A 27401-nucleotide genomic window follows, 5' to 3' on the forward strand; every position below is an offset into this window, starting at 1 on the left:
TATATAATAGGATCCTAACCCTCATTTCGTCTCTCATCAACTCCTCTCATAGATGGAATTTTATTTATTTTTAAAGGCAATTTTACATTCATTTATATGATTATATTTTTATTTATTATATATATATATATACATTCATTCATTCATTTATGTTATTTTATTTAATTATTAATTTAAATAAAAATTACTTATTTATTTTTGAATAAATATTAAAAATATTTGAAGAGTAAATTTATTATATAATATTAAATAAAATTTTAAAATATAATTTTATCAAACAACATCTACATCAATACATACTTATAATACAATTTTTATCTATTAATTATCAACTACTCAAAGTATTTCATAATTATATATTCACTCAAATTATTTTTCAAATATATATTAAAAATATAAATATATTCCCCCTTGCACTCACATATACACATCTTTGCAGAGGAGAGGTTGATCTGCATCTCATCATCATAAGGATTATATGAGCTGGGCTTCATGATGAAACCTCCCATGAAAATTCGGAGGATTGTCCATGTATTTTTAACTTGATTTCCCTTGCTAAAGATATTAATATATTCTTAATTTTTAATTATTCAGATTTATAGGAAATAATATTATTGTTTTTTTTAATAAAAAAATATTTAAATATTTAATTTTAAGCAATTTTAAAAAATGTAAATCTTGAAGAAACATAAAAACACTTTTGATTTAGTAACAATCGAGCAGTAATCCGCCACGTGTAGCTACTTGGAAGGGTCTCGATGTCCGGGGCCATCAAGAACCGTTTGATCTGACAACGGACGATGTTCGTCGGACGGCCGTGGATCTTCAGCTCGTCCCGTAGGGCAGATCGCGAGCTCGCAGAAGAGGAGGATGCGTCGCCGTCCATGGCGTCGGACCTTCTTCGTCGATCTCTTTCTCCTCCTTTTCATCGTCCCCCTCGTCTTATTCGTGTTGCGGGTGGCGTTTACAGGCGGCGACGCTGAGGTGAGGGTCAAGAGGTCCGCGGAGCTCCCCCTTCGCTTCAGCTCTGATGGTGTCTTTAAGATCCTCCAGGTAAGTTGAGCTTCGTAGCCCGACTCCAAGGATTGGGTTTTTTTACCATCAAGATAGGATTTCCTGCCCGTGTATCTTGTAGGTGGCCGATATGCATTACGGCAACGGGCTGGTGACCCGATGCCGAGACGTCTTGCCCTCGGAGGCCGCCCGCTGCTCCGATCTCAACTCGACGTTGTTCCTCAAGAGGATGATCGAAGCCGAGAAACCGGATTTGATCGCCTTCACAGGTTCTCCTACCGACTCTTCCTCTTCTGGTACCTCGATTTTCGCATGGAAGATTCCATGTTTCACGCGGATTGAGGGGGCACTGGAGATACATTTGCTCTGGCCCTGTCTTCTTTCGTATTCTTGTTCTCTTCTTCTTCGATCTTTTCGGGTCGCCGTTGCGGAGGCCATCGATCCGCTATTCCTCGTCGGTAGACTGATTCTGGGTGAATTATCGTGCGGAAGGCGCGTTTCTTTGAGGGGCTTGTTTGCTCGTCAGATGATTCCGATCGCTCGATCTGTTATTTCTTCAATTAGTGTTTTCGGGCTGCCGGAAGATGCCGCCGAGTCCACGGCACAGATCCCACCAGTCGCACAAACACTTGAGGGACCGGTCCGACTCCGAGGAGGATGAGAGACCGCTGGAGAGGACTAGGGAGGAGGATTCGGTGCCGGAGAAGCGAAGGCCCTCGAATGAGCACGCTGGGAAAGAGGTGATGGGTTCTAGCAATGAGGATACCTCTGAGGAGAAGAAGCGCAAATCAAGTGAGGACGAGGTGGTGGTCGTGGTTGCTGATCTGTGGGACGGTGGCCAGGAGAATACCACAAGAGGTGGAATGGAGAGGAATTTGGGCCTGTTTTGGACAAGTGTTCAAGATCATGGAAGGCATGAGGGGTGAGGATCATGGAAGGAAGAATGACTCAGTGAAGAAGAAGTCCGAAGGCATGAGGGGTGAGGATCATGGAAGGAAGAATGACTCAGTGAAGAAGAAGTCCAAAGGCATGAGGGGTGAGGATCATGGAAGGAAGAATGACTCAGTGAAGGAGAAGTCCGAAAAGACATCAAGCCGGAGAGAGAGTAGTCATTACAAGGATGGAAAGGAGAGGAGGGCAGCAAGAAGAAGGAAGAGGCCCAAGATTCCAGGCATGTTATGTCTGATGATTTGCCCAGTAGGTAAGGCACAGAGGAACTTGCAACGAAGCACTATACAAAAGTCAACGAATCCAGGGAAAACCCTGAAGACAAAGATAAGTCGCTAGATAATAGCAGAGGTTTTGATGATAGGAGACTATCTTATAGAGACGATTATAGTATAGATAAATAAATCATCTCTTTAGATTCATTTTACTGCATTTTCTTTTACCTTACCTTCTTGATCTTCTTGTCGTGCAACAACAAAAAAAAAAAAACTGTAAGTCTAAATTATTTGAGATCGGCTATTTGAATCATTTATCATCGTTGAGATATGTTCTTATCCATATTATATGCTTAATAATTCTTTGCCTATGGATGTCATTAATCAGAGGTCTCTATACCTTCACTTGTTTGAATATTCATAGATGTTGCATTTAGAGATGACACTGTTGATTCGGTAGACAATCATTCTTTTTATGGATTATGGTTATTTCTGACAGACCTCTAGCTACATGCTATCTAAGGTTTCCTTCTAGACTTCTTCTACTAAATCTCTCTCTGTTCTATTTTGACTTTTGACTCTCAGAAAATAATTTATCAGGTGTTTCTAACTGAGTTTTCTCTATATCATCTTCTCATCTAAAACAGGGGATAACATATTTGGAGCCAGTGCTACTGATGCTGCAGAATCACTCTTCAAGGTTTTTAGGCCTGCCATGGAGTCCAGGACTCCCTGGGCTCCAATCTTGGGCAATCATGACCAGGAGTCCACCATGACACGAGAAGAATTGATGTCGTTCATCTCACTAATGGATTACTCAGTGTCCCAAGTAAACCCATCTGGTTTTGTGGTCGATGGATATGGAAATTATGACATCAGGGTGCATGGAGCATGGGGATCGGGTTTGGCTAACACAAGTGTGCTAAATCTCTATTTCCTTGACAGTGGTGATCGTGTTATGGTCAGTGGTGTCAGAACATATGGTTGGATTAGGGATTCTCAACTAACTTGGCTTCACACTATTTCTGAAGAGCTTCAGGTAGCAGTGATTTATGAAAATTTAAGCTTAATGTTCAAATTTATTTCCGAGGATGTAGCCCGTTTACATGCATTAAGGCCCCTCCTTGACCCCCAACCCTTACTCTCTCTCTCTTTCTTTTCTTCTGATATACGGCAAAAACCAGCCTTTGTAATTCTCCTGTTATACATCAGAAAGATATGGACTCACCTTGTCTCCACTCAGGCAAGAAACTGTTGAGATAGATGTGGTAATCAAATCTGGGCCTTCTAATCACATTAAGGCCTCATTGAATTGTTAAGTAAATACACCCTCCTAACACATAATTACCCTTGTAGAAGCCCATAACCTTGAATGCTTATTAGTGACTTCTCAAGCACCATTTGTTTTCCCTTTGATATTACTATAGCGGTAGCTGAGAAAATGTAGCGTTCTTGGTGAACTATAAAATGCCGCTTTAGTTTCTGCATGATTTTTTTGTCTGCAGTGTTATATTGATACCAACATCAAATGCATAACTGATTCTGAAGCTTATAAGAGTTAGATTTGGCAAATGAAAATAATGGATCTGGCTACATAATATAAAACATTTAATTACTGAGAACAAAAGCTAACATTGTGCAATAATTTGGCTTCGATCAGATACATATGGTGAGTTGTGTATAATTGTCATGATATTAAGTTAAAATGAGATTATTGAGAGCTACCAAATAACAAAATTTTTATCTTGTATATCATGTTTATCAAATCAATTATGATCTATACCTCTAGGCAAAAGAAAAAAGAAGTTTACTTTGTCATGCTGACAAATTTTGACTAGCAACAAGGTCCAAGTAATCAACTTTCATTTTACGGTAATGAATTCTTTCCTGAGTTTATGTGAATTTGAAAGATACTGTATTTTAACATGTTCCAAGTTGTGTACTGTATACACAAATCTAGTGAGAAAATCTAGCATTGTTGGAATCTTGTTTTGCTGCCACCAAGAAATATACTTCCTTTTTTCTTAGAAAGAAGAATCTATATTTTCTCTGCTTTTCCAGCAAAGCTCTCTTACATGATGACTTTTATGCAAATCATGCTTTGCATTTTATGTTATTCAAAGAGAAAGGCTCTTATGAGGCTAAAACAATCTTTATGTCGGATGTATTGTTTTGCTAAATGGACTAAGATATAATCAAATCTATAATAGAGCAGGTATCCAGCTCCGGCACTTTCATTCTTCCATATCCCCATTCCAGAGGTTCGTGACCTGTGGTTTAGGGGTTTTGTGGGTCAGTTTCAAGAGGCAGTCGCCTGTTCTTCTGTCAAATCAGGAATCCTTCAGTCCCTAAGCTCAATGGGAGATGTGAAAGCAGTATTCATCGGCCACGATCATCTTAATGACTTTTGTGGCAAAATAAATGGTATATGGTTCTGTTATGGAGGAGGTTTTGGTTACCACGGGTATGGAAGAGTCGGTTGGCCTAGGAGAGCAAGGGTAATCTCTGCCCATCTTGCAAAAGGGAAGGAGGCATGGATGGGGGTTGAGACAATCAGGACCTGGAAGCGCCTGGACGATGACAAGCTGACCAAAATCGATGAGCAATTGCTCTGGAGCCATGATCATCTACAACCTGGAACATTATATTTGTGATCAGTGCCCAATTGCCATTTTTTGTATAGTTTTGTATTTTGTATATCATTGTTAGATCAGTACTTCAATTTTGTTACCTACATTGGCGAAGAGATATGAAGGAAGCCTATCATTTATTGGTAAATTTTGCAGTGCTTAAGAATTTATTTGACTCTTAACTTCAGTTGCTGTCTTGTGTCAAAGAATGGAAGAAAACAGTTGCTTTGTGAGCTAATTCTTGATGAGAAAGCGGAGTAACTATACAGATAAAAAAATCCTGCATCAGATATTTGGTGATCAGATGATTGTGTATGTGACAAGTTGGAATTCAGGAATTGTTGATTTGGTTTAATGCTAAACACAGATCAGAAAGTTCTGTAGATAATTGTGGATTAGTTTATTTCAGAAAATTCTAGTGTGGAGACATGAAAATTACATCCCGAACTATTAAACTAGAGTGGGTGGGTTATTTGGCTGTCAGGTAAAGAACGTAGCTTAAATATATATGGTAATTGTTGATCACAGAGCCACTAAGATAATGTGGCTCTTTTCTGATGCATGCTTGATTGCAAATATAGATGCAAATAGAGTCTCACTTTGAAAATAAGTAGTTCCAACTTTCAAGTAAGATTTGAATTTTCTTTTTGTCAAGCTTTTTTAATATTTTTATGTCTTGTTTTTTCTGATCAGTTCTCCATTAATGATGGTTCCTACTGTTTGTTGTTCTATTAGTCTTTTGTTTTTCCGAAGAATAGAACATCTGCTGCTTCCAGTGAACAACAGCCTCCTGCTAATACGGCCAAAGGCTATGTCTCATCAGCATCTTCAAAATAATCCTGGTTTGGAACATATATGCAAATTTGCAGGGGGAAATCACTTTTGGTCAGATTCGACATCTGAAACTGCCATAAATGTCTGTACTGTATCTTCATATAGTCACAAAATTTATAGCATTTTCTTTGTGAATGTGTAATGTTCTGTCACTGTCAATTTGTCATGTATTAGTGGAATTTGCTCTTTGTCTTCTCATCAGCATTAATTTTCATATGTAGTCATGGTCTGGATTGTCTTTTTTTTTTTTTCTTTTTTTTCAGATGGCCATTACGAAACAAGCTTAATCCATAGAATCTTAGATGCATACAATGTGTCATGTTTGTTCTACTTTAAATTCAATTACATTTACTTGTGAGACTTGCATTAAACAGAAAGCAAATTGTGTTGAGTGTATTTTTGTGTAAGAATATTGTAGCCATTCTATAAAGCTTAAAGATTTATTTATTTGCAGTCAAACTGTTATCATGTATTGGTTCTATTGCTTTTTATCTTTTAGTCAAGTTCTCTTCTTGAAGCTTGTAAGATGATAAGCTTTTCTTTTCTGTTTTTTTTTGCCTACTCAAAAGATTCTCATATGGTGTCTTGACACAGACTAACAATTGAGGTTTTTATTCTGCCAGAAGAAAGAAAAGAAAGATTGATAGTGAAGGGAACTTTTGTCCCCATTTTACTTGGAAGCAAAACAAAACATAAACAATTTGACAATGACAAAGACAGCCTTGAACCTAGAAGAACAAAAGGTCTACAATTCATTCATCGACAGGAATGGTGGGCTTTATACTGGCAAAGAGAATCCAAGGGATTTCCAAAGAAAGAGAGAAAATGCATATATATATGTATATACATATATATATGTATATGTATATACATATATATATGTATATATATATATATACATATATATATGTATATACATATATATATACATATATATACATATATATATGTATATACATATATATATATGTATATACATATATATATGTATATACATATATATATATGTATATACATATACATATATATATGTATATGTATATGTATATGTATATGTATATATATATGTATATATATATGTATATGTATATATATATGTATATATACATATATATATGTGTGTATATATATATGTGTGTATATGTATATGTATATATATATGTATATGTATATATATATATGTATATATATGTATATACATATATATATATATATATACATATACATATATATAAATATAGAGAGAGAGAGAGAGAGAAAGAGAGTATTGCATTTCTGTGCTGTGCTGTTCCCTCTCAAGTACCTATTGGAGAATTTTAGGGTCTTGGGTTTCACCCTCTTGTCATTTTGCTGCATCACTAGCATCCCCTGCTGCTTTATTTTCCTATGCTATTTACCTGTCAAGCTACAATGTCAATCCCATCTCTTTTCGTTTTCACTCTTTCCCCAATCTTTTACTTGTGTTCTTTTCTTGTGAGGTGGCTATGCCTTTTTGATTCTCAAGGGAAAAAAAACATGTAGAAAATTAAAAAAAGAAAACATTCCACCACTTTTCTCGTTTCTCCCCCAGTGTGCAGTACCCAGTGGAGAAGACATGAACATTGTCACTTGCTTTTCATCTGATTTATGTCTCCCTCTGCCATGACAAGCAATTCTGATGTCATGCAAATTCTAAGAACTGAATTTATAATTTCACGTATTATCTAGGTTTTGTATCAAGCTGATCAGGTTAAATTGTTATCTTAGGTAACATTAACTATTTCTGAGTTGGGACTGCACTCAAACTGTTCTTCTCATGATAAAAATGTTATGGTACCAGAAATCATTTACATGATGAAGTGAATTTTCTTTTCTAGAGATCCTTTATTCTATAATACAAATTAATATAGAAAGGGATTATTAAGTAATCTTACCATGAATATTTTTTTGATGTTTTTAGGCTTTTAGGGTTACAGTGGCAGAAGAAATTTGAACCATGAGACAGACTCCTCTATTGCCCCAGGCAAATGTTGGGTGGCGCTATTTGCTGCAGCAGGTAGTTCCTTGTTGGGTCTATTCCAAAGGAAACATATGTAGAGATGTCACTGTGTGAGTCCTCACCTTTTACTCCACTTTTTCCTGATCTTTCCCCTGTTTTCCTCAAATGTAGGTTGTTTCTCTCAGGGATTGTAGAATAAAATGATGAATAAGGAGATTTAAGAGACATGATACAGAATAATCTGATCCAAGCCTGATTTTCTTTTTCTTTTTGGTATGCATGGATGTCAAAGTAGGAATAATTGAGCTTTAGATAAGTTGTATCAGGAGATTATATATATATATAATTTTTGTATATTATTAAGATGGAATAAAGAAGGGAAATGAAGCTAACACTTTTTTGTGACTTCAGAACTTCTCCAGCGGAAATCAAGCTTGAGGTATTTAGGACTTTTTGAAAGTAAACAGCCTCCCTTTTTTTTCTTTCGCTTTTGCTGTATCTCACATTGGTGTAAGACTTGTTTGAGAGAGTAGTTTTCACCAACAACATTCTCTGAGGTGAAATTTTTGGCTGATTAGAGATGAAAACAGCATAGTATTTAGTCCTCAGTTTCTTTTATTTGTCTGCTTCCTTTGGTGCAGCCTTTTTACCATCACTCGCATGAAGAACAACAGGAAGAAGCATGCCATTATTCCAACGCTTGGGACCCTTGATTGGCACCATACACCTACGGCTAATGGAAAGGAAGAGAAAGCAAGTCATGGAGCTCCTCTTTCACAGGTCCCAAAAAAGAGTCCGATACCAAAAGGATTGGTCAAAAAGCATCTGCTCACAAGAATGAAGGGGAACAAAAAAATATACTGTAAGAGGTGTAAAACTCATAAACATTTATTTCTTCATGCTAGTCTTAAACTCTGGCCAATAATACATGCATTTGTTGTAAGTTTTTATCTGCTATTGTTTTCCACTTAAGTTTTAATCAGTGTTTCGTCGCAAGTGAAAGGATTTGAGCATTGATATTTCTTTGATGCAAATGTAGTTCTCAAAAGAATAATGATTCTGTTCTGTATCGTTTAATGCCCCAAGTACTCAGGTTATATTTTTCACATTTTTGACTTGTTGTCTGCCAGGATTATAGCATGGTTATTACTCAGGACATCGTGGCAGTGATTTCAGAATAACATAAACTCTTGTCATAGGATTTGAACACTTAGGATTAGATAGATAGTATCATATGGTTCTCCTTGCAGCTAGCTAGTCTTTCAGGCTCTGGCTCAGGCATCACAAGATGCAGACATGTGAAAAGCTAGGCGTGTAGTGATCTTAGAGTCTATGATACCTGTTCAGCGTTACTTCATTCCTATTGTACACTTGTACTTGGAAGGAGACACTGTTTGCATAGCATTTATGACATTTAGGGGTTGCATTCTTAAATGAGGAACCTTCATGCACCGAGATAATAAAGCTTTTACCAAATGAAACAAGGATTGGATGGGGCTTGTTGGGGATGCGAGGGAGAAGGCAGGCAGGCCAGTGTGACGTAAGAGGAGCAGACATGAGCATGCTTTTTGGTACTTGGTGAGAGGGAATGCAACACTGTCTCTGTGTGAGGATTGCTGCAAGAGCACACTTGTTTTTCTTTTGAGACAAGGAGAGATCACTCATGCAGCTGCTTCAAAGGAAGAGAAAAAGGGGTGGGGTGGGAGCACCAGTACTCGCTCGCAGACACAAACAAATATGCTTGTATAAAGTTCAAAAATTCCCTGCTGCTTTGCCCACCTTTCCATCCTTTCTTTTCCTTCTTTTTCTGACTCTTTCTGCTTTCCCTTGTGTTTCTTTGAACATTTCTGATGGCCTTGTCTGTGTGTTCAAGGGGACATATGGTAAGAGGAGGGGGAAGACCTGTTGAACTCATTTGGCACGTCTATGAAGAAGCCACTGCGGTTGTCTATGGAGCAGACCTGTGTGATGGTAGGCATGTCTTGTTGATCCACTTGCAAGAGAAGAGAATATTCTTCCATCAGCTCCTCAATTTCTTGGGATCATGTAATAACTTTAGTCATCTTTTACACCTCCAGATCAGGACAATATGATGGCAGAGAACAAAGAGTAGTAGAACAGCCCCCCCCCCCCCCCCCAAGTGACCCATCTGATAAGATGCTTTAAAGAAATGCTGATGCTGAGGAACACCACCCTGCTCTGCTTGATTCATGTACAATCCCAGTCAGCAGCAAACATGCAAGTATCGATCAAATCAAAGGTAATGGTATTATTATTAGCTCAACCGTGTGATTAGCTTTGCATGAGATATTCCTAGTGCCTTGCATTCTCCTTGATTACATGAGATTTACTTCCTTGCATCTAAACATCCGGTGTGTGTTCTTTTCACACTTTATCACCAGGCTATTTCTTGGTCCTCTGCAATGATGAAAGGAGGAGCAGTGCTGTGCATGCACAGATTATGCCGTGTAAATAATGAATGGTGCAATTGAGCAATCATTTCATGTGTGCATTTTTGGGGCACTGCCCATTTCACGCAAATATTTTTGAACATGTCGCAGCATTCTTGCACCAGCATAAACAAACACAAAGAAGAAGTGAATTAGGCCAAAAGAAGGTGCAGAAAGTGAAAGCGAGCAATCCCTGAAGTGGATGTAGAAAAGCAGCACCAACACTGCAACACTCGCAACAGAAAAAGCCAGAGAAGGAGAGGGACATGATAAGAGGGAAAAGGAGCTGCTTCAGCTGTATAAAGCTCCTCCCACCCAGTTGTCCAACTCCCCCCCTGCCACTGAACACACTCTCTCCAATCCCCACAAAGTGTAGTCGTCACTACTCCTCTTCTGCTGTAGCCAAAGAAACTAGTAGCAGCTGCAGTTGCAGTTTCAGTTGCAGTTGCAGAGAGAGCAAGCAAAGCAGCTCCTTCCTTTTCCACCGTAACACATTACTTCACCCCAAGGTTGGTGTCGCTGAAGGAGGAGAACGCCACCAAGAAGTGGAACGAGCTCTGTTGGCAGCGCCGCACGGGTTGGACTCCAAGGCGAAGTCATGCGAACAGGAGTCTGCACAGTGCAGCAGGCCCTCACAGCTGAGGTAGCCGCAGTCCTGAAGCACTCCCTCGACCTGGCCAGAAGAAGAGGCCATGGCCAGGTCACGCCGCTCCATGTTGCCGCCACCCTCATGAGCTCCTCCTCCGCCTCATCAGACCTGCTTCGAAGGGCTTGCCTCAGGTCCCAGCCTCATCACCCCGCCTCCCACCCGCTCCGGTGCAGAGCGCTTGAGCTGTGCTTCAATGTGGCTCTCAACAGGCTCCCCACCACCGCCCCTCCTTCCTCCGGCCCTCTCTTCCCTTCGCCGTCCTCCCTCTCCAACTCCCTCATTGCAGCCCTCAAGCGAGCCCAGGCCAACCAGAGGAGGGGCTGCATTGAGCTCCAACAACAGCAGCCTCTGCAGCAGCAGCAGCCGCCTCTTCTGGCCATCAGGGTGGAGATGGAGCAGCTCATGCTCTCCATCTTGGACGACCCTAGCGTGAGCAGGGTGATGAAAGAGGCGGGCTTCTCTAGCAGCTGCGTCAAGAACAACCTGGAGGAGGAGACCTCTGTTTTAGGCCAGTCCTCACCACTTCTGTTCGAGTCCAGTAAGGACATCATCAACCATGGCAGAGATTTCTGGCAGAAGTATCTTTTGAGACTGTCCGCTGAGCAGAGCCCGCCTCATGCACCAAAATCCTCCCTAAACGAGGACTTGAGGGTGGTCTTGGAGGTGATGCTAAGGAAGGAGGGGAGGAGGAGCAACACCGTAGTGGTGGGGGATTCTGCTTCCATGGCAGAGGGGCTGGTGGCTGAGCTTATGGGGAGGGTGGAGAGAGGTGAGGTCCCTGATGAGCTCAAGCATGCTAGTTTCATAAACCTTCAGTTCTCCTGTGTGCAGCTCAGGCTCATGAGCAAGGGTGATGTGGACCTGAAGGTGTCTGATCTCAGAAGAACCATCAATTCTCTAGCAGGAGATAGAGTTGGTGGGGGTGTGATCATCCATGCAGGGGACCTAAGTTGGGCAGTGCATGAGGAAGCAAGAGATGGGTGTGGCTTCGACGCAGTGCAGCACATGGTTGCAGAGATGGGTAGGCTGCTATCCGAGTTCAAGAGCATCAACAGCAATGGTGTTGGGGCTGGCAGCAACAAGGTATGGCTGCTGGCTAGTGCAAACTATGAGACGTACGTGAAGTGCCAGATGAGACAGCCATCTCTCGAGATGCAATGGGCTCTGCAAGCAGTGGTGGTTCCCTCGGGTTGGCTGGGGCTGAGCCTCCAAGCTTCCAGGTGAGATCATTGGCTGAAATCTATTTCTCTTTCAGTGTGGATGCTTGTTTCCTGGTGTCAATGATTGTTCCTATGAAACGTATGCATCTGTGATTCTCTTTTTGGTTGATTTAGAAGTTCTGATGTTGTGAATGTAGGACCACATTGATAGGTTTCAGTGGAAAGATAAATATATGCAAGTTCTCTTCCTTTCTCTGGCCATAACACAGACATCACTTTCAGCAATTCAAGACTAACACCCAAACTATCTCACAAAGACTGAAAGTGTTTGTGATTCCTCTCTTCCATGCTTCATGTACATATATTCTATGTTCATCAAGCAGTGCCATCCAAGTGTCATATACAGTGAGATATTCATGTGGTTGCATCATGGTTAACTGTAGATTGAGTCAATTTTATGTAAGATCGAACTAGTTTGCACTAACATCTCATCTTTTCATGTTCTGCAGTGGCCTGGATTCAAGGGTGCCAAAATTTGGTCAGTTTCCCTTCCAACTGGTTGAATCAAAGGTTTTAAGCTCAAAAGAAGATGAGAAGCTCACTTGCTGCAACGAGTGTATGTTCAATTTTGAGAAAGAAGCATTATTTTTCAATTCAGAAATCAAAGACATCAGCAATATCTCAACCCAGACCTCAAGCTATCATAAGGTAGATCAAGACACATATTGACTCTTTCATTGTGTTTCCCTGACAGCTTCCGTTAATAATTTTCTTGACTTTTTCTTCCTTTTTTCCAGGAAGCTTTGGTAGAATTGAAGAGGAAGTGGAACAAGCTGTGCCAGAGTCTTCATCACAGTCAAGCTCATTTGTACCCTCCATCGTTCAGTCAGAGTCTTATCAGTAGTAGAAACTACTCCACCAAACCTTCATCAAATTCATGGTGGTCTAGCGGCTTGTTCTCCAACCAAAACAAAAACTTGATCGAACCACATCCTGTATCGTTCTCGGCGACTAGTCTAAAACTCAATGCTGGATTCTCAAGCACTGCAGTTGACAAGAAGAATGAAACTGGGAACTGGCAAGAGAGAACCGAGTCAAATCAATGGTTGTCTGAAGCAAGCTTGAATTCCCTTAAAATGGCAGCAAATCAGCAGGTTATGACTGCTCTTGCACTGTACAGTCCCCTATACTCTGATTCAGCAACATCAAAAGACCAGACAAGGCGATGGATGGCAGAACCATTAGACCTTGGACGACAACTGCAAGAGAACATCCCCTGGCAATCTGAAGCCATCCCTTCGATTGTCGAAGCATTGCATGACTGCAGAAATGGTGACAAGAAGGTTGTTCGGTTGCTGATCCAAGGAAATGATCATGTTGCCAAGAGAAGACTTGCCCGGGTCATGGCCGAGTCCTTTTTTGGATCCCCCAATAAACTGATCCAGATTAATCAGAGGAATTCGTCCACAACCGGAGAGGATTCATGCTTGGAGACCCTCATAGATGCCTTGAGAAAGGAACCGAAGTGTGTGGTCTTGATAGAGGATGTCAATCGAATGCATTGCAACTTCGTCAACTCCTTCACGGGTGCGTTGAAAGTTGGATCCTTCAAGGACTCATTTGGTGGAGAAGTGAGCTTGGGTGATGCAATCTTCGTTCTTACCACTTCCAAGTTGACCAAATTCGATGTTGCCAACAACGTAGTGAATATGAGATTCTGTGTTGAAGATTCATCACCTAGAGATGCTAAGAGGAGGCCAGAAACTGATCTGCAGAACATATCCAAGAAGGGGAGAACAGGTGAGTCCAGCTTCGATCTTAACATGCAACCGAGCGAGGACAGCGAGGAAGACGCCGTCCCCAGTGATCTCACACATGAGACAGAATGCATCAGTCTCCATCTCCCACAAGAGCTTCTTGAAGCCACCGCTCAGCTCACATTGGACGCAGGAAGTCACCAGTTCCAGGAAATGAAGCTCAATCTCCTCTCAAAGCTCCATAGAGCCTTCGAGGAAATCCCGAGCGACGACAACGACAAGAAGGGACACCTCTTCATCGACCCCACAGTGGGGGAGGAGCTAATGGAGGCCTCTGGTTCCTTCTCAGAGAGCTTCTTCGAGCATTGGGTGAGGGAAGTCTTCCAAGTGAGCTTGCAGAGCATAAAAAAGGGCAGGAATGTGAGATTGAGCTTGGAAGGTGAAGAGAGACGCGTTCAAGAGTCCGGATTCATGGGTTCTGTTCTACCACATTGCATACATGTGGATTGAAGCTGCAAGTGAACCCTCCCTCCTGTTGTAAACTTGCAGAGATGAGCATAACGCCACCCTGTAACATGTTCTTCTGGCAAAAACTTCCCACTTCAAAGTCCTTCACTAGTGTTGATCTTCTCTACACATACCCAGCAAAGTCTTCATGTTCCATGACTGCCGTTTCTGAGAGCTCCTCTACGGGCCATGTTGCTGTGCCATCAGTGCATTGCCATTGTTGGTGACACAGTGTAACAACAACACAGATCCCTTCCCTTTGTCATGTCTGCATGGAAGTAGACATGGCAGGGGGACAAGAGTTCCAACGTTCTTCTTTTCCCTTGTGTTTGCATGCGCTTTGCGCTCACGCGGGAAAAGGCATCATCGTCTGCGGTCAAAAAAGACATGCTGTCCTTGGAGTCAATAGCTTAAGGCTATAGATTGACCGAGAAAGTGTGCTGGATAACAAAGGAAATGAATTGGTATCTGCTAATAGATTGGGTTGTTTTAACTTGATTTGACAGGTTAAGCCACTAATATATATAGCTTAACTCCAGTTAACCTCAAATTAATCAGTACCATCATAGTTGGTATATGTGCACCATTACTTGGAAAGTTAAGCCCATCCAAGACCATAACTGAAAAGAGGGGTGTCACTCATGAAGCTATCATTTCCCATCCACTACTGAGTTCCATGGCCAAAAGGATTACACCCACAACAAAGGAAAGAAAGTCGATCGATTGTTTTATTTTAGGACGCAATACCTTACTTTGATCACTTGACTTGTCTTTATGAAGAAGGTCCTACATCAACTTCCTTGTTGTTCACTTTGCTTTCTCTGAACTTTAGCATACTTGATGAGGAAGAATAGTCATCATCATGCATTCTTCATGCCAAATCTGATGGCCATTTGCTTCCCATAAATCCATTTATTCATCATGAATACAGGAAGTGCCATCAACATGGTGTTGGAAGTTTTAATTCACAGTCTAACTTCAACATCATCCATGATCATTTTTTCTCACAGAGGTTGGATCTCCATGGAGCATATCTTCAGCTTGAGAGGGCCCCAAGAACTAAGCACACTTGTCTGGCTGCGATTTGTGAAAATAGTAGAGTAGAGAGAAATAAACTAGGAAGGATGACAAATGGAGGATGTGGAACTCACTTGAATAAAGAAGTCCAGCAATAGCAATATTTCCCACCCATTCAACTTCCATGAATACTTTACTGCAATTATTTATATACCTGAGAAAAGGACTCTTCCTCCTTTATTCTTCATCAAAAAAGCAAAACTTTTGCAGTCCATTTCATGGTTTTTGACCCAAAAGAATCCCACCACTCCAAGGCATTCTTCAACTTATTATTGTTGTTTCTTGACTGCTTGAGCACACAGGCAAGAACATCATTACACCCAACTGAAAAGGCAGGCCTTTTTCTCTCTGATGCCCTGGAAACCATTCAATGACTTCACTTTCGTGGCTTGCAAATCTAAATCCAAGCTCCAAGATTCAGATCTTATACAATCTTGTGTTAAAGGTATCACTATTTGTCTGATGTCAGCTCCTCAACTTTTCAACATGCTGAAGATGTACAAAAAGCTAACATAAAGACTTCGATGTGCTGAGCAATGGTTTTTGTGCTTTTGATGGATATAATCTTCTGATGCAGTCCTAAGTGGATCCATTATTACCACCTTAAGAACGTGAACATTTGATGTGCTGAGCATCATTTGAGCAGCAGCAATCCTCGGTTCTTAAGAACGATGATGAACAAACCAATCCTTGAAACAGGATGTGGAGGTGGAAATGCACACCAAGTTTGAAGCATCGGTCAATGAGCTCAGCAGAACAGCAAAGCAAAAGATAAGCGCAGGGCAATACGTACTCTCAACAGGAATCTTTTCCTCCTTATTGGGCTCGATTATCCCAAGAAAGATCCAACTCCAAGTTGGGAAGAAGCCAAAATGTAGGATTTTAATCGGATCCATCCTACAATTCTTTGCCACGAACTCGACCCGTGTAACTAACGGGTCGGATTATATCGGCTGTTGGATTTCGATTAAACCGGGCCGTCGTCGACCCGGATCCGGTCCCAGAAAGATTCATGTTCCCGCGACGCGTCATGGGAAAATGATCCCCTATTCGCGGAGCACGTGGGTCCCTTTCAGATTGTCATTTTCGATTAGAGAAACTCGTGTTTCCTTGTCTCGGTCGCCACATACGATTTGCGCTTCCAATGCTTGGAACCAACGAGGAGCCCTGAAGAGCTGCCGCTTCTGCGGCGGGGCGGTCATGGTTTCCATCCATCAAGAATAGACGTATCAAGCAAGAGGAGAACTCATCTATATAAGTTTGAAGGAGCTCTTCTTCTGTGGATCACATGCGTTCCGGCGAACTGCTACCACCAGTATGAATCATTCAAGAGAGGAACCCAGGTGATGAACGGCCCTGGCGAACACAAGCATGTCGGACGGCGCCTGGGCCATCGCCGCCTCCTCTTGTCTCGTTGTTGGCACCGCCGAGTCGTTCGCGATGGCGTCACGGATCAGCCTTGCGGTACTTGGACTAAGGTGGGACGGATGGTCTCCTCCGCTCTCATCTCCCTTGCCCTCGTTCTCTCTTCCCTTCTTCCGCACCTCCTCTTCCATGCCTCGCATAGTGACTTTGGCGGCGGAGCAGAACACTCGACGTGCATGGATTGCATGCAAAGCACGTGTCGAGAGAGTCGTCGATATGGGCTCTATTTTGGGCTTAGGTGATTTGCATGTAAACCCAAGCCCAATGTAAAGCCCAAACCCAAGCTGCTATCGTGGTGGAGTCCCCCTCGTACAAACGGAAAGCGCAGTGTTCGATCCACGACCTCCGCCCACCTCCTCCTCCTCCTTCCCCTTCGTCCGAGTCGCCCCAAGAAACCCTTCGATCCCCACAGAGGGTTGACCCCAATTGTCCATCAGATCGTCTCCAACCCTATCTTGCGCCGATTTGGATCTCGCCCCTCCTCACCTCAGATCTATTCTCGGTACCTTCGGATCCACCAGATCCAGATCCAGATCTAGGGTTTTAAGGTAGTTTGCAGGGCAGGAGGCTGGTGGACGAGATGGAGAAGTCATGCTCGCTGCTGATCCACTTCGACAAGGGCTCGCCGGCGATGGCGAACGAGATCAAGGAGGCCCTCGAGGGCAACGACGTAGGGGCCAAGATCGACGCCCTCAAGAAGGCCGTCATGCTTCTCCTCAACGGGGAGACGCTCCCTCAGCTCTTCATCACCATCGTCCGCTACGTGCTTCCCTCCGAGGACCACACCGTTCAGAAGCTGCTGCTCCACTACCTGGAGATCATCGATAAGACCGACGCCCGCGGCCGCGTGCTCCCTGAGATGATCCTCATTTGTCAGAACCTCCGCAACAACCTGCAGCATCCCAACGAGTACATCCGCGGGGTCACTCTCCGCTTTCTCTGCCGCCTCTCCGAACCCGAGATACTGGAGCCCCTTGTGCCCTCCGTCCTCGCCAACCTGGACCACCGCCACCCCTTCATCCGCCGCCACGCCCTTCTTGCCGTCGCCGCCATCTACCGGCTCCCCGGCCAGGCCGGCGAGCAGCTCCTTCCTGACGCCCCCGAGCTGGTTGAGAAGACCTTGTCCTCTGAGCAGGATCTTTCCGCCCGTCGCAACGCCTTCCTCATGCTCGCCTCCTGCGCCCAGCCCCGTGCCGTCACCTACCTCCTGTCCCACGCCGACCACGTTCCCGACTGGGGCGACCTCCTTCAGATGGCCGCCCTCGACCTCATACGCAAGGTCTGCCGCTCCAACCCCGCTGAAAAGGGCAAGTACATTAAGATCATCATCTCCCTTCTCAACTCCCCCTCTGCCGCCGTCGTCTATGAGTGTGCCAGCACTCTCGTTTCCCTGTCCTCTGCTCCGACTGCCATCCGGGCTGCTGCCAACACCTACTGCCAGCTCCTTCTCACGCAGAGCGACAACAACGTCAAGCTCATCGTGCTCGACCGCCTCAACGAGCTCAAATCGTCGCACAGGGAGCTTATGGTGGAAATGATTATGGATGTGCTCCGTGCCCTGTCAAGTCCGAATCTTGACATCAGGCGCAAGACGTTGGACATCGCCCTCGAGCTGATTACATCGAGGAACGTCGATGAGGTGGTACTCACGCTCAAGAAGGAGGTCGTCAAGACCCAGAGCACTGAGCTCGAGAAAAATGGGGAATACCGGCAGATGTTGGTGCAGGCCATTCATTCATGTGCGATCAAGTTCCCCGAGGTCGCAAGCACCGTGGTGCATCTGCTGATGGATTTCCTCGGGGACACGAATGTGGCTTCTGCTGTTGACGTGGCTCTCTTCGTCAGAGAGATAATTGAGACCAACCCAAAGCTCAGAGTGTCCATCATCACGAGGCTACTCGACACGTTTTATCAGATTCGTGCTGCGAGGGTCTGCTCGTGTGCTCTTTGGATCATTGGTGAGTACTGCCTATCGCTCTCTGAGGTGGAAAGTGGGATCACGACTATTAAGCAGTGCCTGGGAGATCTTCCTTTCTACACTAGCACTGAGGAGGGGGAGGTGGCGGATGCTTCAAAGAAACCCCAGCAGGTCAACTTGTCTGGTACCGTTTCTTCAAGACGGCCTGTGGTTTTGGCGGATGGAACTTATGCAACACAAAGTGCTGCCTCAGAAACTGCTGTGTCTGCTCCGACGGTTCTTCCAGGATCTGTGGGTTCACCTGGAAATTTGAGGTCACTAATCTTGTCTGGTGACTTCTTTGTAGGTGCAGTCATTGGTTGCACTTTGACTAAGCTGGTTTTGAGACTGGAAGAGGTCCAGCCGTCAAAGGCTGAAGTAAACAAAGCTTGCACTGGGGCTTTGCTGATAATGACTTCTATGTTGCAGTTGGGACAGTCTACCTTTCTTCCCCACCCGATCGATAATGATTCTTACGACAGGATTGTGTTGTGCATAAGGTTGCTCTGCAACACTGGTGATGAGGTGAGGAGAATATGGTTGCAGTCATGCCGCCAGAGTTTTGCTAAGATGCTCGCAGAGAAGCAGTTCCAAGAAACTGAGGAGATTAAGGCTAAGGCCCAGATTTCCCATGCACAACCTGATGATCTCATTGATTTCTACCACTTGAAGAGTAGGAAGGTAAGGAATTCTAGTATCTTGTTTAAATGATGTTACTTGATCCATGGTTGGTGAATGTTTATATGCCTATGTTTATTTGCATTTGACTTTCTACAAAACTTTTATCATGCAAGAAATCTATATTCAGACTAGTAGTCCTGTAGGAAATTATTTTAGTTTCGGATTCTATGTTCTGTGACTAAACGAATTTTTGCTTCTTCTGCTTGTAGGAATGTTGAATATGAGTAGTAATTGAAGGAATCAACGATTCTGCTTCCAATGCCAAAAAGATATGATAAAGTAAAACACATTAAAAAGGCCTGAAAAGTAGTGGTCAAAGACTTAAAATAGTGTGGTCCTAATATCTAATGGAAAGGAATTCATCTATTAGTGTAAATTATCTATACCTCTATACTGGCTTGTGATGGATAGCATCTACCTCTTGTGGATTTGAAGTATGTTATACAAGGTTTTGAATAGAATATATTTCTGTAATATTAACCGTTGGTTGAATAGTTAGGAGTGACGATTGATTTAAATTGTTACTCATTGAGATCTGAGTTTAAATTAGGTTTAAGGATGAAAGCAGAACTACATAGGTTGATCTGGGACAAAATATTGTTTACAAACGGTTTAAATTGAGATAGTTCTCTAACTGTTCTTCATTCTTTTTACATGGCTAGACAATGTAACACATGACTCTAAATTTACTATACTGAGGACTGGAAATTCATTGAACAGATCAAAATTGAATTTTCTTGTAACAATCTGCACTTTGGAAGTAAGATCTATTTTCCCATTCATGTACTTAGATATATTTTGCTATTGGTTTTGATATGGTGTAAGTGATACATATTACTTTAATGCTTGTTGTAATGCATTAGTGAAAAATGGATTCTGTACTGCTTTTGAGAAAGATTTTTATGATTTGTTGATATTTTGATACAATAAATTCATTTGGTCGGAAGATCTTGTTGTGTTCCATAATTTTCTCTCTTATTTGCTATGTTTTATTCTCATATTTAAGATAATTGTTATACATCCAAGCAGTAGAAATAATGTCAATGCGAGTATCAATTTTATAAAAATCAGTTATTCAGTTGTAGAAATTATTGATGGTTAACCTATCTAATTATCATGTACACAAAGTGAATCATCATGGCAGGTGTTACGATAGCTTGTCACATGATAGCATTTGAGTATCTAGATATGCTGCACGGTGATGACCTTATCTTATTGTGCTGGTTATGGCTGTGAACTTGGTCAGGCAGCCTGAGCAGAAGATAATTTTGAGTCTCAAGGCATGTTTGGTTGTGGAAATGCTAGGGAATTAGGATATTTTGTTTTTGTCCTAGGCATCTTTGTTTCATCAGATCTGCAGTCAGGAACAATAGACATATCTTGTATTTGGCATTATGCAAGTTGAGGGTGTGTCATCTACCATATACACTGAGAAAATTGCTTTTTAATGCAAATGCACTTCAGTAACTGAAGTGGCAACAAAGATCATGGTGATAACTTCCTGTAATTGGTGTCTGTTGCCAATTGACTGTTGCCATGTGAAACTTTGAAATTTTGTTCCATATTCATTTATTGCTCTTTACTTTATAGCAATATATATGATTCACAGAGTTGATATGGTTGCTTGTAATCAGATAAGAAAGAGTGAACTTTAATTTGCTCTACCAAGTTATTGGCAAAATTAGTAATTCTGTGTTTATATAGTATATGATATACACAACCTTTGTGGTTTTAATCTTTTAATTGAATTAAGAAATTCCTTTATGATCCTTCAAACTTGAAAGAACCATGCATTTTGAAAACTAAATATTTGTTCCAGTTCAATAATAGCATAATAATAATAGTTGTATACGAGTCAATGCTGTTACATTTCCAGATTTCTCCTAAACAAACAAAATGAACGGTCAACATATAGTAAAATTATGATAACTCAGGATCTATGGTTGTCAGTCAACAATCAAGGGCACTTAACGAATTGTATTTATAATTTTCCTTTGTTTGCCTTTTTAGTTAAATCCTCATAAGTTATAAAATTTAGACCTTTTAAGATCTTGCTTGATGATGTTTTTAACCTATAATATTTAGAAATATAACATCACGTTTTATGATTTTCTTTTTCCTTCTTTGTCGTAATCTTTGGCTTGCTGAACTTATTCTCAGGTGTTGTAAGACTTTTATTTTACATTGCTGTATGAGATTTTAGTTGGGCTATATCTGAATAATACTCAAAGTTGTTATTTTCTGTTTACAACTTTGGTGCTATATATTTCCAGAGCCACAAAAATCCAAAGAATTAATGTTCCATAAATCTCTTTTGGTGTTGATGTAAATAGGGTATGAGCCAGCTTGAGTTGGAGGATCAAGTCCAAGATGATTTAAAACGAGCAACTGGAGAATTCATGAAGGATGGAGATGATGCAAATAAATTGAACCGAATTCTTCAACTAACAGGATTCAGTGATCCTGTGTATGCTGAGGCATATGTGACAGTTCATCATTATGACATTGTCCTTGATGTTACAGTGATTAATCGAACAAAGGAAACACTTCAGAATTTGTGCTTGGAATTAGCAACAATGGGAGACCTCAAACTTGTAGACCGACCACAGAACTATACACTAGCTCCAGAAACAAGTAAACAAATCCGAGCCAATATAAAGGTTTCTTCAACAGAAACTGGAGTCATATTTGGTAATATTGTATATGAAACTTCAAATGTGCTTGAGAGAACTGTTGTTGTCCTCAATGACATCCACATTGACATCATGGACTACATATCTCCTGCTATCTGTGCTGATGTGACATTTAGGAACATGTGGGCAGAATTTGAGTGGGAAAACAAGGTATTCTCTTCATTATTTTCAAACTATATTATTGTCTTTTAATGATGCTAAAGCATTTCTACATTTCTATCAATTATGCTATGACATTTCTAAATGAATGATGTACTGAGTTCAGGTAATATATTATAATGTGTATTATAGTGGAGGCAGAATATATGTTGAACTAGTCTCGGAAAATCACAACATCGATAGATACAGTTAGGCACATTTCTGATAATTGATTTTCTGTACACACAAGGAACATCAATGTATGTAGTTGTTGGTTACATGTTGCACATTGATTTCTTGAGTTTCTGAAAGGTCAACTAGAAGGAATCTGAGAGTCCCTAGGGGTCATGATTGCGGCATGAAAAAGAAGCTGATTATTATTTAATAAGGAAACCTTTGGGAGAAATTCCTTACCTTGACAGACTATTCAACAGTTGAATATTGATTTTTCATTACTAGTTGGTAGTTCAATTTTTATTCAAAGGATTTGTTAAAATGGTGCTACTCTGTACAAAAGGGTGACAAAGTATATACTTGTGTAAGGTGATTCCTTTCCAGTTTTCGTTGAGCATGTACAATGTCATTTTTTGTTGCTTAATACATTGCGTGTGGGGTGTAATTAAGCCTGTTTACATCATGATGTCATAATATTACCCAAGGTAAATCACGGTTAGCTTTTTTGTCACTTTTGGTCCGATAATGGTTGTCATTTGTATTGGATGAGGATAGAAGATGATGATGCCCAGTTAAATCTCAATCTCCATGCATATATTTTGAATTTAATGCTCCTTTTGTTGGATGCCTCTGTGTTTCTATTTCACTTTGTGGCACCATATAAACAACCAGGAATTATAAGTAACATTATCTTTGTTGGTTTTTGCAGGTTGCAGTGAACACTGTAATACAGGGTGAGAAGGAATTTTTGAATCACATTATCAAGTCCACAAACATGAAGTGCCTCACACCACTGTAAGTTGTCAATCCACCCAACTATAGTGTCAGCCCTGATATCTTCAATTAAAAAAATAATTGCATTACTTTTGCATAATCAATTGATTTTTATTTTTTTTCTGGTGGGCATTTTTTCTAAGCTGTCATCAGCCAATATTTATCAGTATCTTGTTCTTTAATTCTATTGGTTCCAGCTCGGCCTTGGATGGGGAGTGTGGGTTTCTTGCTGCTAACCTATACGCAAAGAGTGTCTTTGGAGAGGACGCTCTGGTCAATGTGAGTGTCGAGAAGCAGGCAGATGGGAAGCTCAGTGGTTACATCCGGATACGGAGCAAGACACAAGGAATTGCTCTCAGTTTAGGGGATAAGATCACTCTCAAACAGAAGGGTGGTAGTTAGTAAGAACCATATCTATTCTATTCGCTCCAACATTTCGCCCTGTAATTTTTCTTTCGAAAAGGTTTCTTTTCTGGTTGTTTTGTTTGCAGAACCGTTTCCATTATGTTGTCGTATACCAAGTCTCATCAGGGCCCCGCACTTGTTCCATTGCCACTGTTTTGTAGTACATGGTTGATACAGGGACTTGAATAATATTCTTGCTTTGTCTACTCTTGGGCTTTCCATCTTCTTTCTTCCTCTATTTATCATTGTGTAATCTTAATTTTCCTGGCGATTATGTGTTGTGTAGGTGAGACATTGTGATTGCCTAAAAGTTTCCTCGAACCATTGCCCTGCCTGCCTGGTTGAGATAACTGAAGAGGTATTCTGCTTTCATAATCAATTTTTCAGTTCATCTGTTTTACGTGTTCTCTTTTGTTTGCAATTCTCGAATGAAAGATGATGATATATTGTCTTCTTTTTTGTACAAAATTTAAACGAGTAGAGCACATATCTTTGAGAATTCATTTTCTTGAAATAGATGTCGCGTGGTCTTGCAATTTTCTTTATACTACATCATGGTTTAGATGTTCAATATGATCACGGAACAGACGTTGGAAGCCATCTGATACCAGTAGGAAGTATGGATAAAGATAAAGGATTTCTTTTAATATAAAATGGATATTTCTGACCCATATTTATGAGATGATAAAACATGCGGAAAGCTATTATACTTACGGAACGGGCTTATTGGGAATGGACATGGAAAATTTACTATTGAGTAGAAAATATTGTAATATCTCCAATTAATTTTGGCATCAAAACTAGTTTATCGCTTGTATTGGACATATAGATTATTCCGTAATGATTCCGTAATCAAATTAAAAGATTATTTCTCTTAATTAATATTCTAACCTTTGTTTGACTATCATTAGCTGGTCAAGGGAGATTAGGATTTGCATTAGTCCCTAATTAATGTTTGATGAGTCAATTCTTATCGATCTTTCATATTCCAATCGGGCTTTGGAATTGGATTTGGCTTCCAAATCCCTACCCGTAATTTATCTTAAATCGCAATTCCAATGTTAATACACGCACCTCAGTACTCGCATCGAACCGTTGATTCCCTCTAGCAGACGGTCGAGATGAGTGGTGAAGCACAGGTCCCACGACCGCGGTCCGATCGCCGATCGCCGATCTCACGCTTCCCGCCGTCGGTTACCATACATCGCCTCGCTCTCTCTCATCTCCGCACCTTTTGCCTCTTTTTTCCCTCCTATTTCTGTTCTTGGGCGACTCTTCGGCTCTTCCTGTGGCGGGCAAGTAGTCTGGTGGGGTTTGAAGCTGTGATTGAGCTCATGCCAAGCAGTAGGATGGTGACGAACTTTGGGAGGTTCCTCGAGCGCAAAGAAAGCGACGCCGGAGAAGAGGTCACCCTGCCCCCCTCCTTTCCTCCTCCAAAGACCACTCTTTGCCGTGTGATCACTTTTAATGTGTATTGTAGTGCATTTTCCATGTCAAAAAATCGATATATTTCCTTACTTATTCGCAGGATTTTGCCTTTCTATTGTTTGCGGTTTTGCTTGCTACATTAATATGAAGTGTTTGTTCTGAGTAACGGAGAGAACAATTCCAGAATGACCATTTGATCGAGACGTGGAAGAATTAGAGCGATCACTTGTTTGTTTCCTTCTTTTTCTTCCCAATGAAGCTCCTTTCCATTGTGTAGAAATTTCTTTTTCTTCCCAATTCCAGAATGACCATTTGATCGAGACGTAGAAGATTTAGGGCAATCACTTGTTTGCTTCCTTCTTTTTCTTCCCAATGAAGCTCCTTTTCATTGTGTAGAAATTTCTTTTTCGTCAATTGGCAGCGCATTTCTCATTAATTGCGCCATTTGATTGGTCAAATCTTCTGACAAACAAGCATTTGCAGAGCAACAGTGTCTATCTATCAATTTCCTTCGGCTATTGACCACCACGGCGATCTCTATATTCCCTGGATTGTCAGGCAGAGTAACTGTTCAAGCCTCACTCCTCGGTGAATTAATTGCATGCATCTGAAGGTTCAAAGCGTTTGCAGCAACGTGTTAGCGGCTCACCCATTGCTTTGTTGATGGTTTCTGTCAGCATTATCATGACGAACAAATTGATGTGCTTTCCTTCTCTTACTGCTGCTCTCCTGTCCTGTATTATTCTTGGTCATTGAATGTTCATTTTACTGTCTTTAATTTGGTGTAGGTGCTTGGAAAAGTAGGGTTCAACTGCCCCATCTTTCTCACCTTGATCCACCACAGCTTTAGCTGGGTATCAATGATCATCTCCGAGGTCTTCTCCCTCTTGCCAACCTCACTTCGTCCCAAGTCAAACCCAATCTGTTCCCTGCTGGCTCTTGGCATTGTGATGTCCCTTTCTGATGGCCTTGCTAATGTCGGCTCGAAATATAACAGGTATGATTATATCTTTTTTCTTCCAATGCTTCAAAGATAGATAGCAATTTTTGTCGGTAAGTCGTTTGCTGTGAATATGTCTAGCATGGGTTTCTATCAGATGGATGAGATTGCTGTGTCACCGACACTTGTTCTAGCTTAATTGATGCCATTCATCCAGACATGAGCAAACTTCCCACGTTGTTCTTGGACATGGACAATCTAAAACATGTGTTATACTTGTTTGAGGATTCCTTCTTTTTAATTTTAATCCAGGCATCACTAGCACCAATGGAGCTATCACAGCTCTCGGAGGGATGTGATTGTATACATACACCTCAACCTGTTAGGTTCTCATCAACAAGAACCCAAGTCGGCAACATGGCAATTGGCATATCTTGGGCAAAATCTGGTCTTAATAAGGGAAGTGTTTTGACTAACATGGTGGAGATAATGCCGCCGCTGAAGCAGTCTAAGAAGTCAAAACTTATTCTGCGCACTCGGTGAGCTCTCACGAAAACAAGCAAGCTTACTGAAAGAGTAAGTCATACTATTAGGGAATAACAACTTTTTGAGTTTTGTAAAGTTTCTCGAGTTACTACTTGCGGAGGTACTACTAACACAATAGCAGATGTAGATTCTCTTGTCATATATCAAATTGGATTTTCCTTTAGAAGTTGAACATATCTGCTTTAGCAGATGGTTTCTATGTTTCTCCCCATCTGTGAATTTTCATTCTTGCATATTCTTCTTGAGGGAATAGGAATCCTGCAAATAACATAACAATTTGTGATATATATAACTTCTCATTCACACATGAAAATAGTTAATTTGAATGCTTTCGACCTCTGCTCCTATGATATGGTCCACTGAATGCAATAATTTTGACAGTTTTCTTCTCGATTGTACTTAGCAGAACTGCAGTGCAGATAACAACAGTATGACTCCTTCAACTCATGTCTATTGCTTGTTATTTTGTCTTCAACTGACCTTTTACTCATCAACATTTAGTCTTTTGCTGATTGCAACCATGTGTGTTTGTTGATGGCTCACCTTTTTCGTGTCGCTCAATTATGAATCGTAGCCGGTGAACCTCTTTTTCAAGTTGCATCTGCTCCAGAATTCTAATCTTCCTTTTGTGTTGGGTTATCCGAATGAAGAATCCAAACAAGTTTCTAATGGTTTCCTCTGGTTGCTATGAGCACAAGGCATTTTTGTCAGGTAGGTATCCTGCTTGAGGATCTACAAAATATTTTCTCTATCATTTCACTTGCTATTACTTAATTGTTTTACAGCATTGAGTCCTACTAATCTGATACTGTGTTTAGCATCTGCCATTGCTATCATTTCAACTTGAAATAATTTAGAGCTTACCATAAGTCATCTCTTACCAACTGTCTGTCTCCTAACCGAGCAACAAATCTGACTGCCACCAACCTTTCTAATTCTTGGTGGGTGACTAAACTATGTTGTTTGGCTTTCGTCCAACCCCAAATCCACTTGTCTCCAAATTGACCATCCACAAAATTTC

At 41.2% G+C, this 27401-nt stretch overlaps 3 protein-coding genes across 5 annotated transcripts; all 3 read left to right on the forward strand.

The window, feature by feature from the left end:
• Positions 1-786: 786 nt before the first annotated feature.
• LOC135643462 (probable inactive purple acid phosphatase 28) lies at positions 787-4955 on the forward strand. Of its 3 annotated transcripts, none has more exons than XM_065160448.1 (4): positions 787-1053; positions 1136-1283; positions 2825-3216; positions 4388-4955. In XM_065160448.1, exons 1-4 carry the CDS (start codon positions 871-873, stop codon positions 4829-4831), a joined length of 1167 nt encoding a protein of 388 aa, XP_065016520.1. In that variant the 5' UTR covers positions 787-870; the 3' UTR covers positions 4832-4955. The 3 variants fall into 3 exon arrangements, with proteins under 3 accessions (XP_065016520.1, XP_065016521.1, XP_065016519.1); XM_065160449.1 differs by lacking the exon at positions 787-1053 and adding an exon at positions 2042-2215 and having other exon boundaries at positions 1142-1927; XM_065160447.1 differs by lacking the exon at positions 787-1053 and having other exon boundaries at positions 1142-2215.
• A 5468-nt stretch (positions 4956-10423) lies between these two features.
• On the forward strand, positions 10424-14244 carry LOC135643153 (protein SMAX1-LIKE 4-like). The gene is made up of 3 exons (XM_065159798.1): positions 10424-11938; positions 12388-12586; positions 12676-14244. The coding sequence occupies exons 1-3, from the start codon at positions 10668-10670 to the stop codon at positions 14143-14145; spliced, it is 2940 nt and encodes a 979-aa protein (XP_065015870.1). The 5' UTR covers positions 10424-10667; the 3' UTR covers positions 14146-14244.
• Positions 14245-16965: 2721 nt separating this feature from the next.
• Positions 16966-23672, forward strand: LOC135643477 (coatomer subunit beta-1-like). Its single transcript, XM_065160483.1, has 4 exons — positions 16966-19282; positions 21616-22125; positions 22997-23082; positions 23259-23672. The coding sequence occupies exons 1-4, from the start codon at positions 17225-17227 to the stop codon at positions 23461-23463; spliced, it is 2859 nt and encodes a 952-aa protein (XP_065016555.1). The 5' UTR covers positions 16966-17224; the 3' UTR covers positions 23464-23672.
• The last annotated feature ends 3729 nt before the right edge of the window (positions 23673-27401 follow it).

The sequence above is a fragment of the Musa acuminata genome, chromosome BXJ3-7 (genome assembly GCF_036884655.1).
Source record: "Musa acuminata AAA Group cultivar baxijiao chromosome BXJ3-7, Cavendish_Baxijiao_AAA, whole genome shotgun sequence".
Lineage (NCBI taxonomy): Eukaryota > Viridiplantae > Streptophyta > Magnoliopsida > Zingiberales > Musaceae > Musa > Musa acuminata.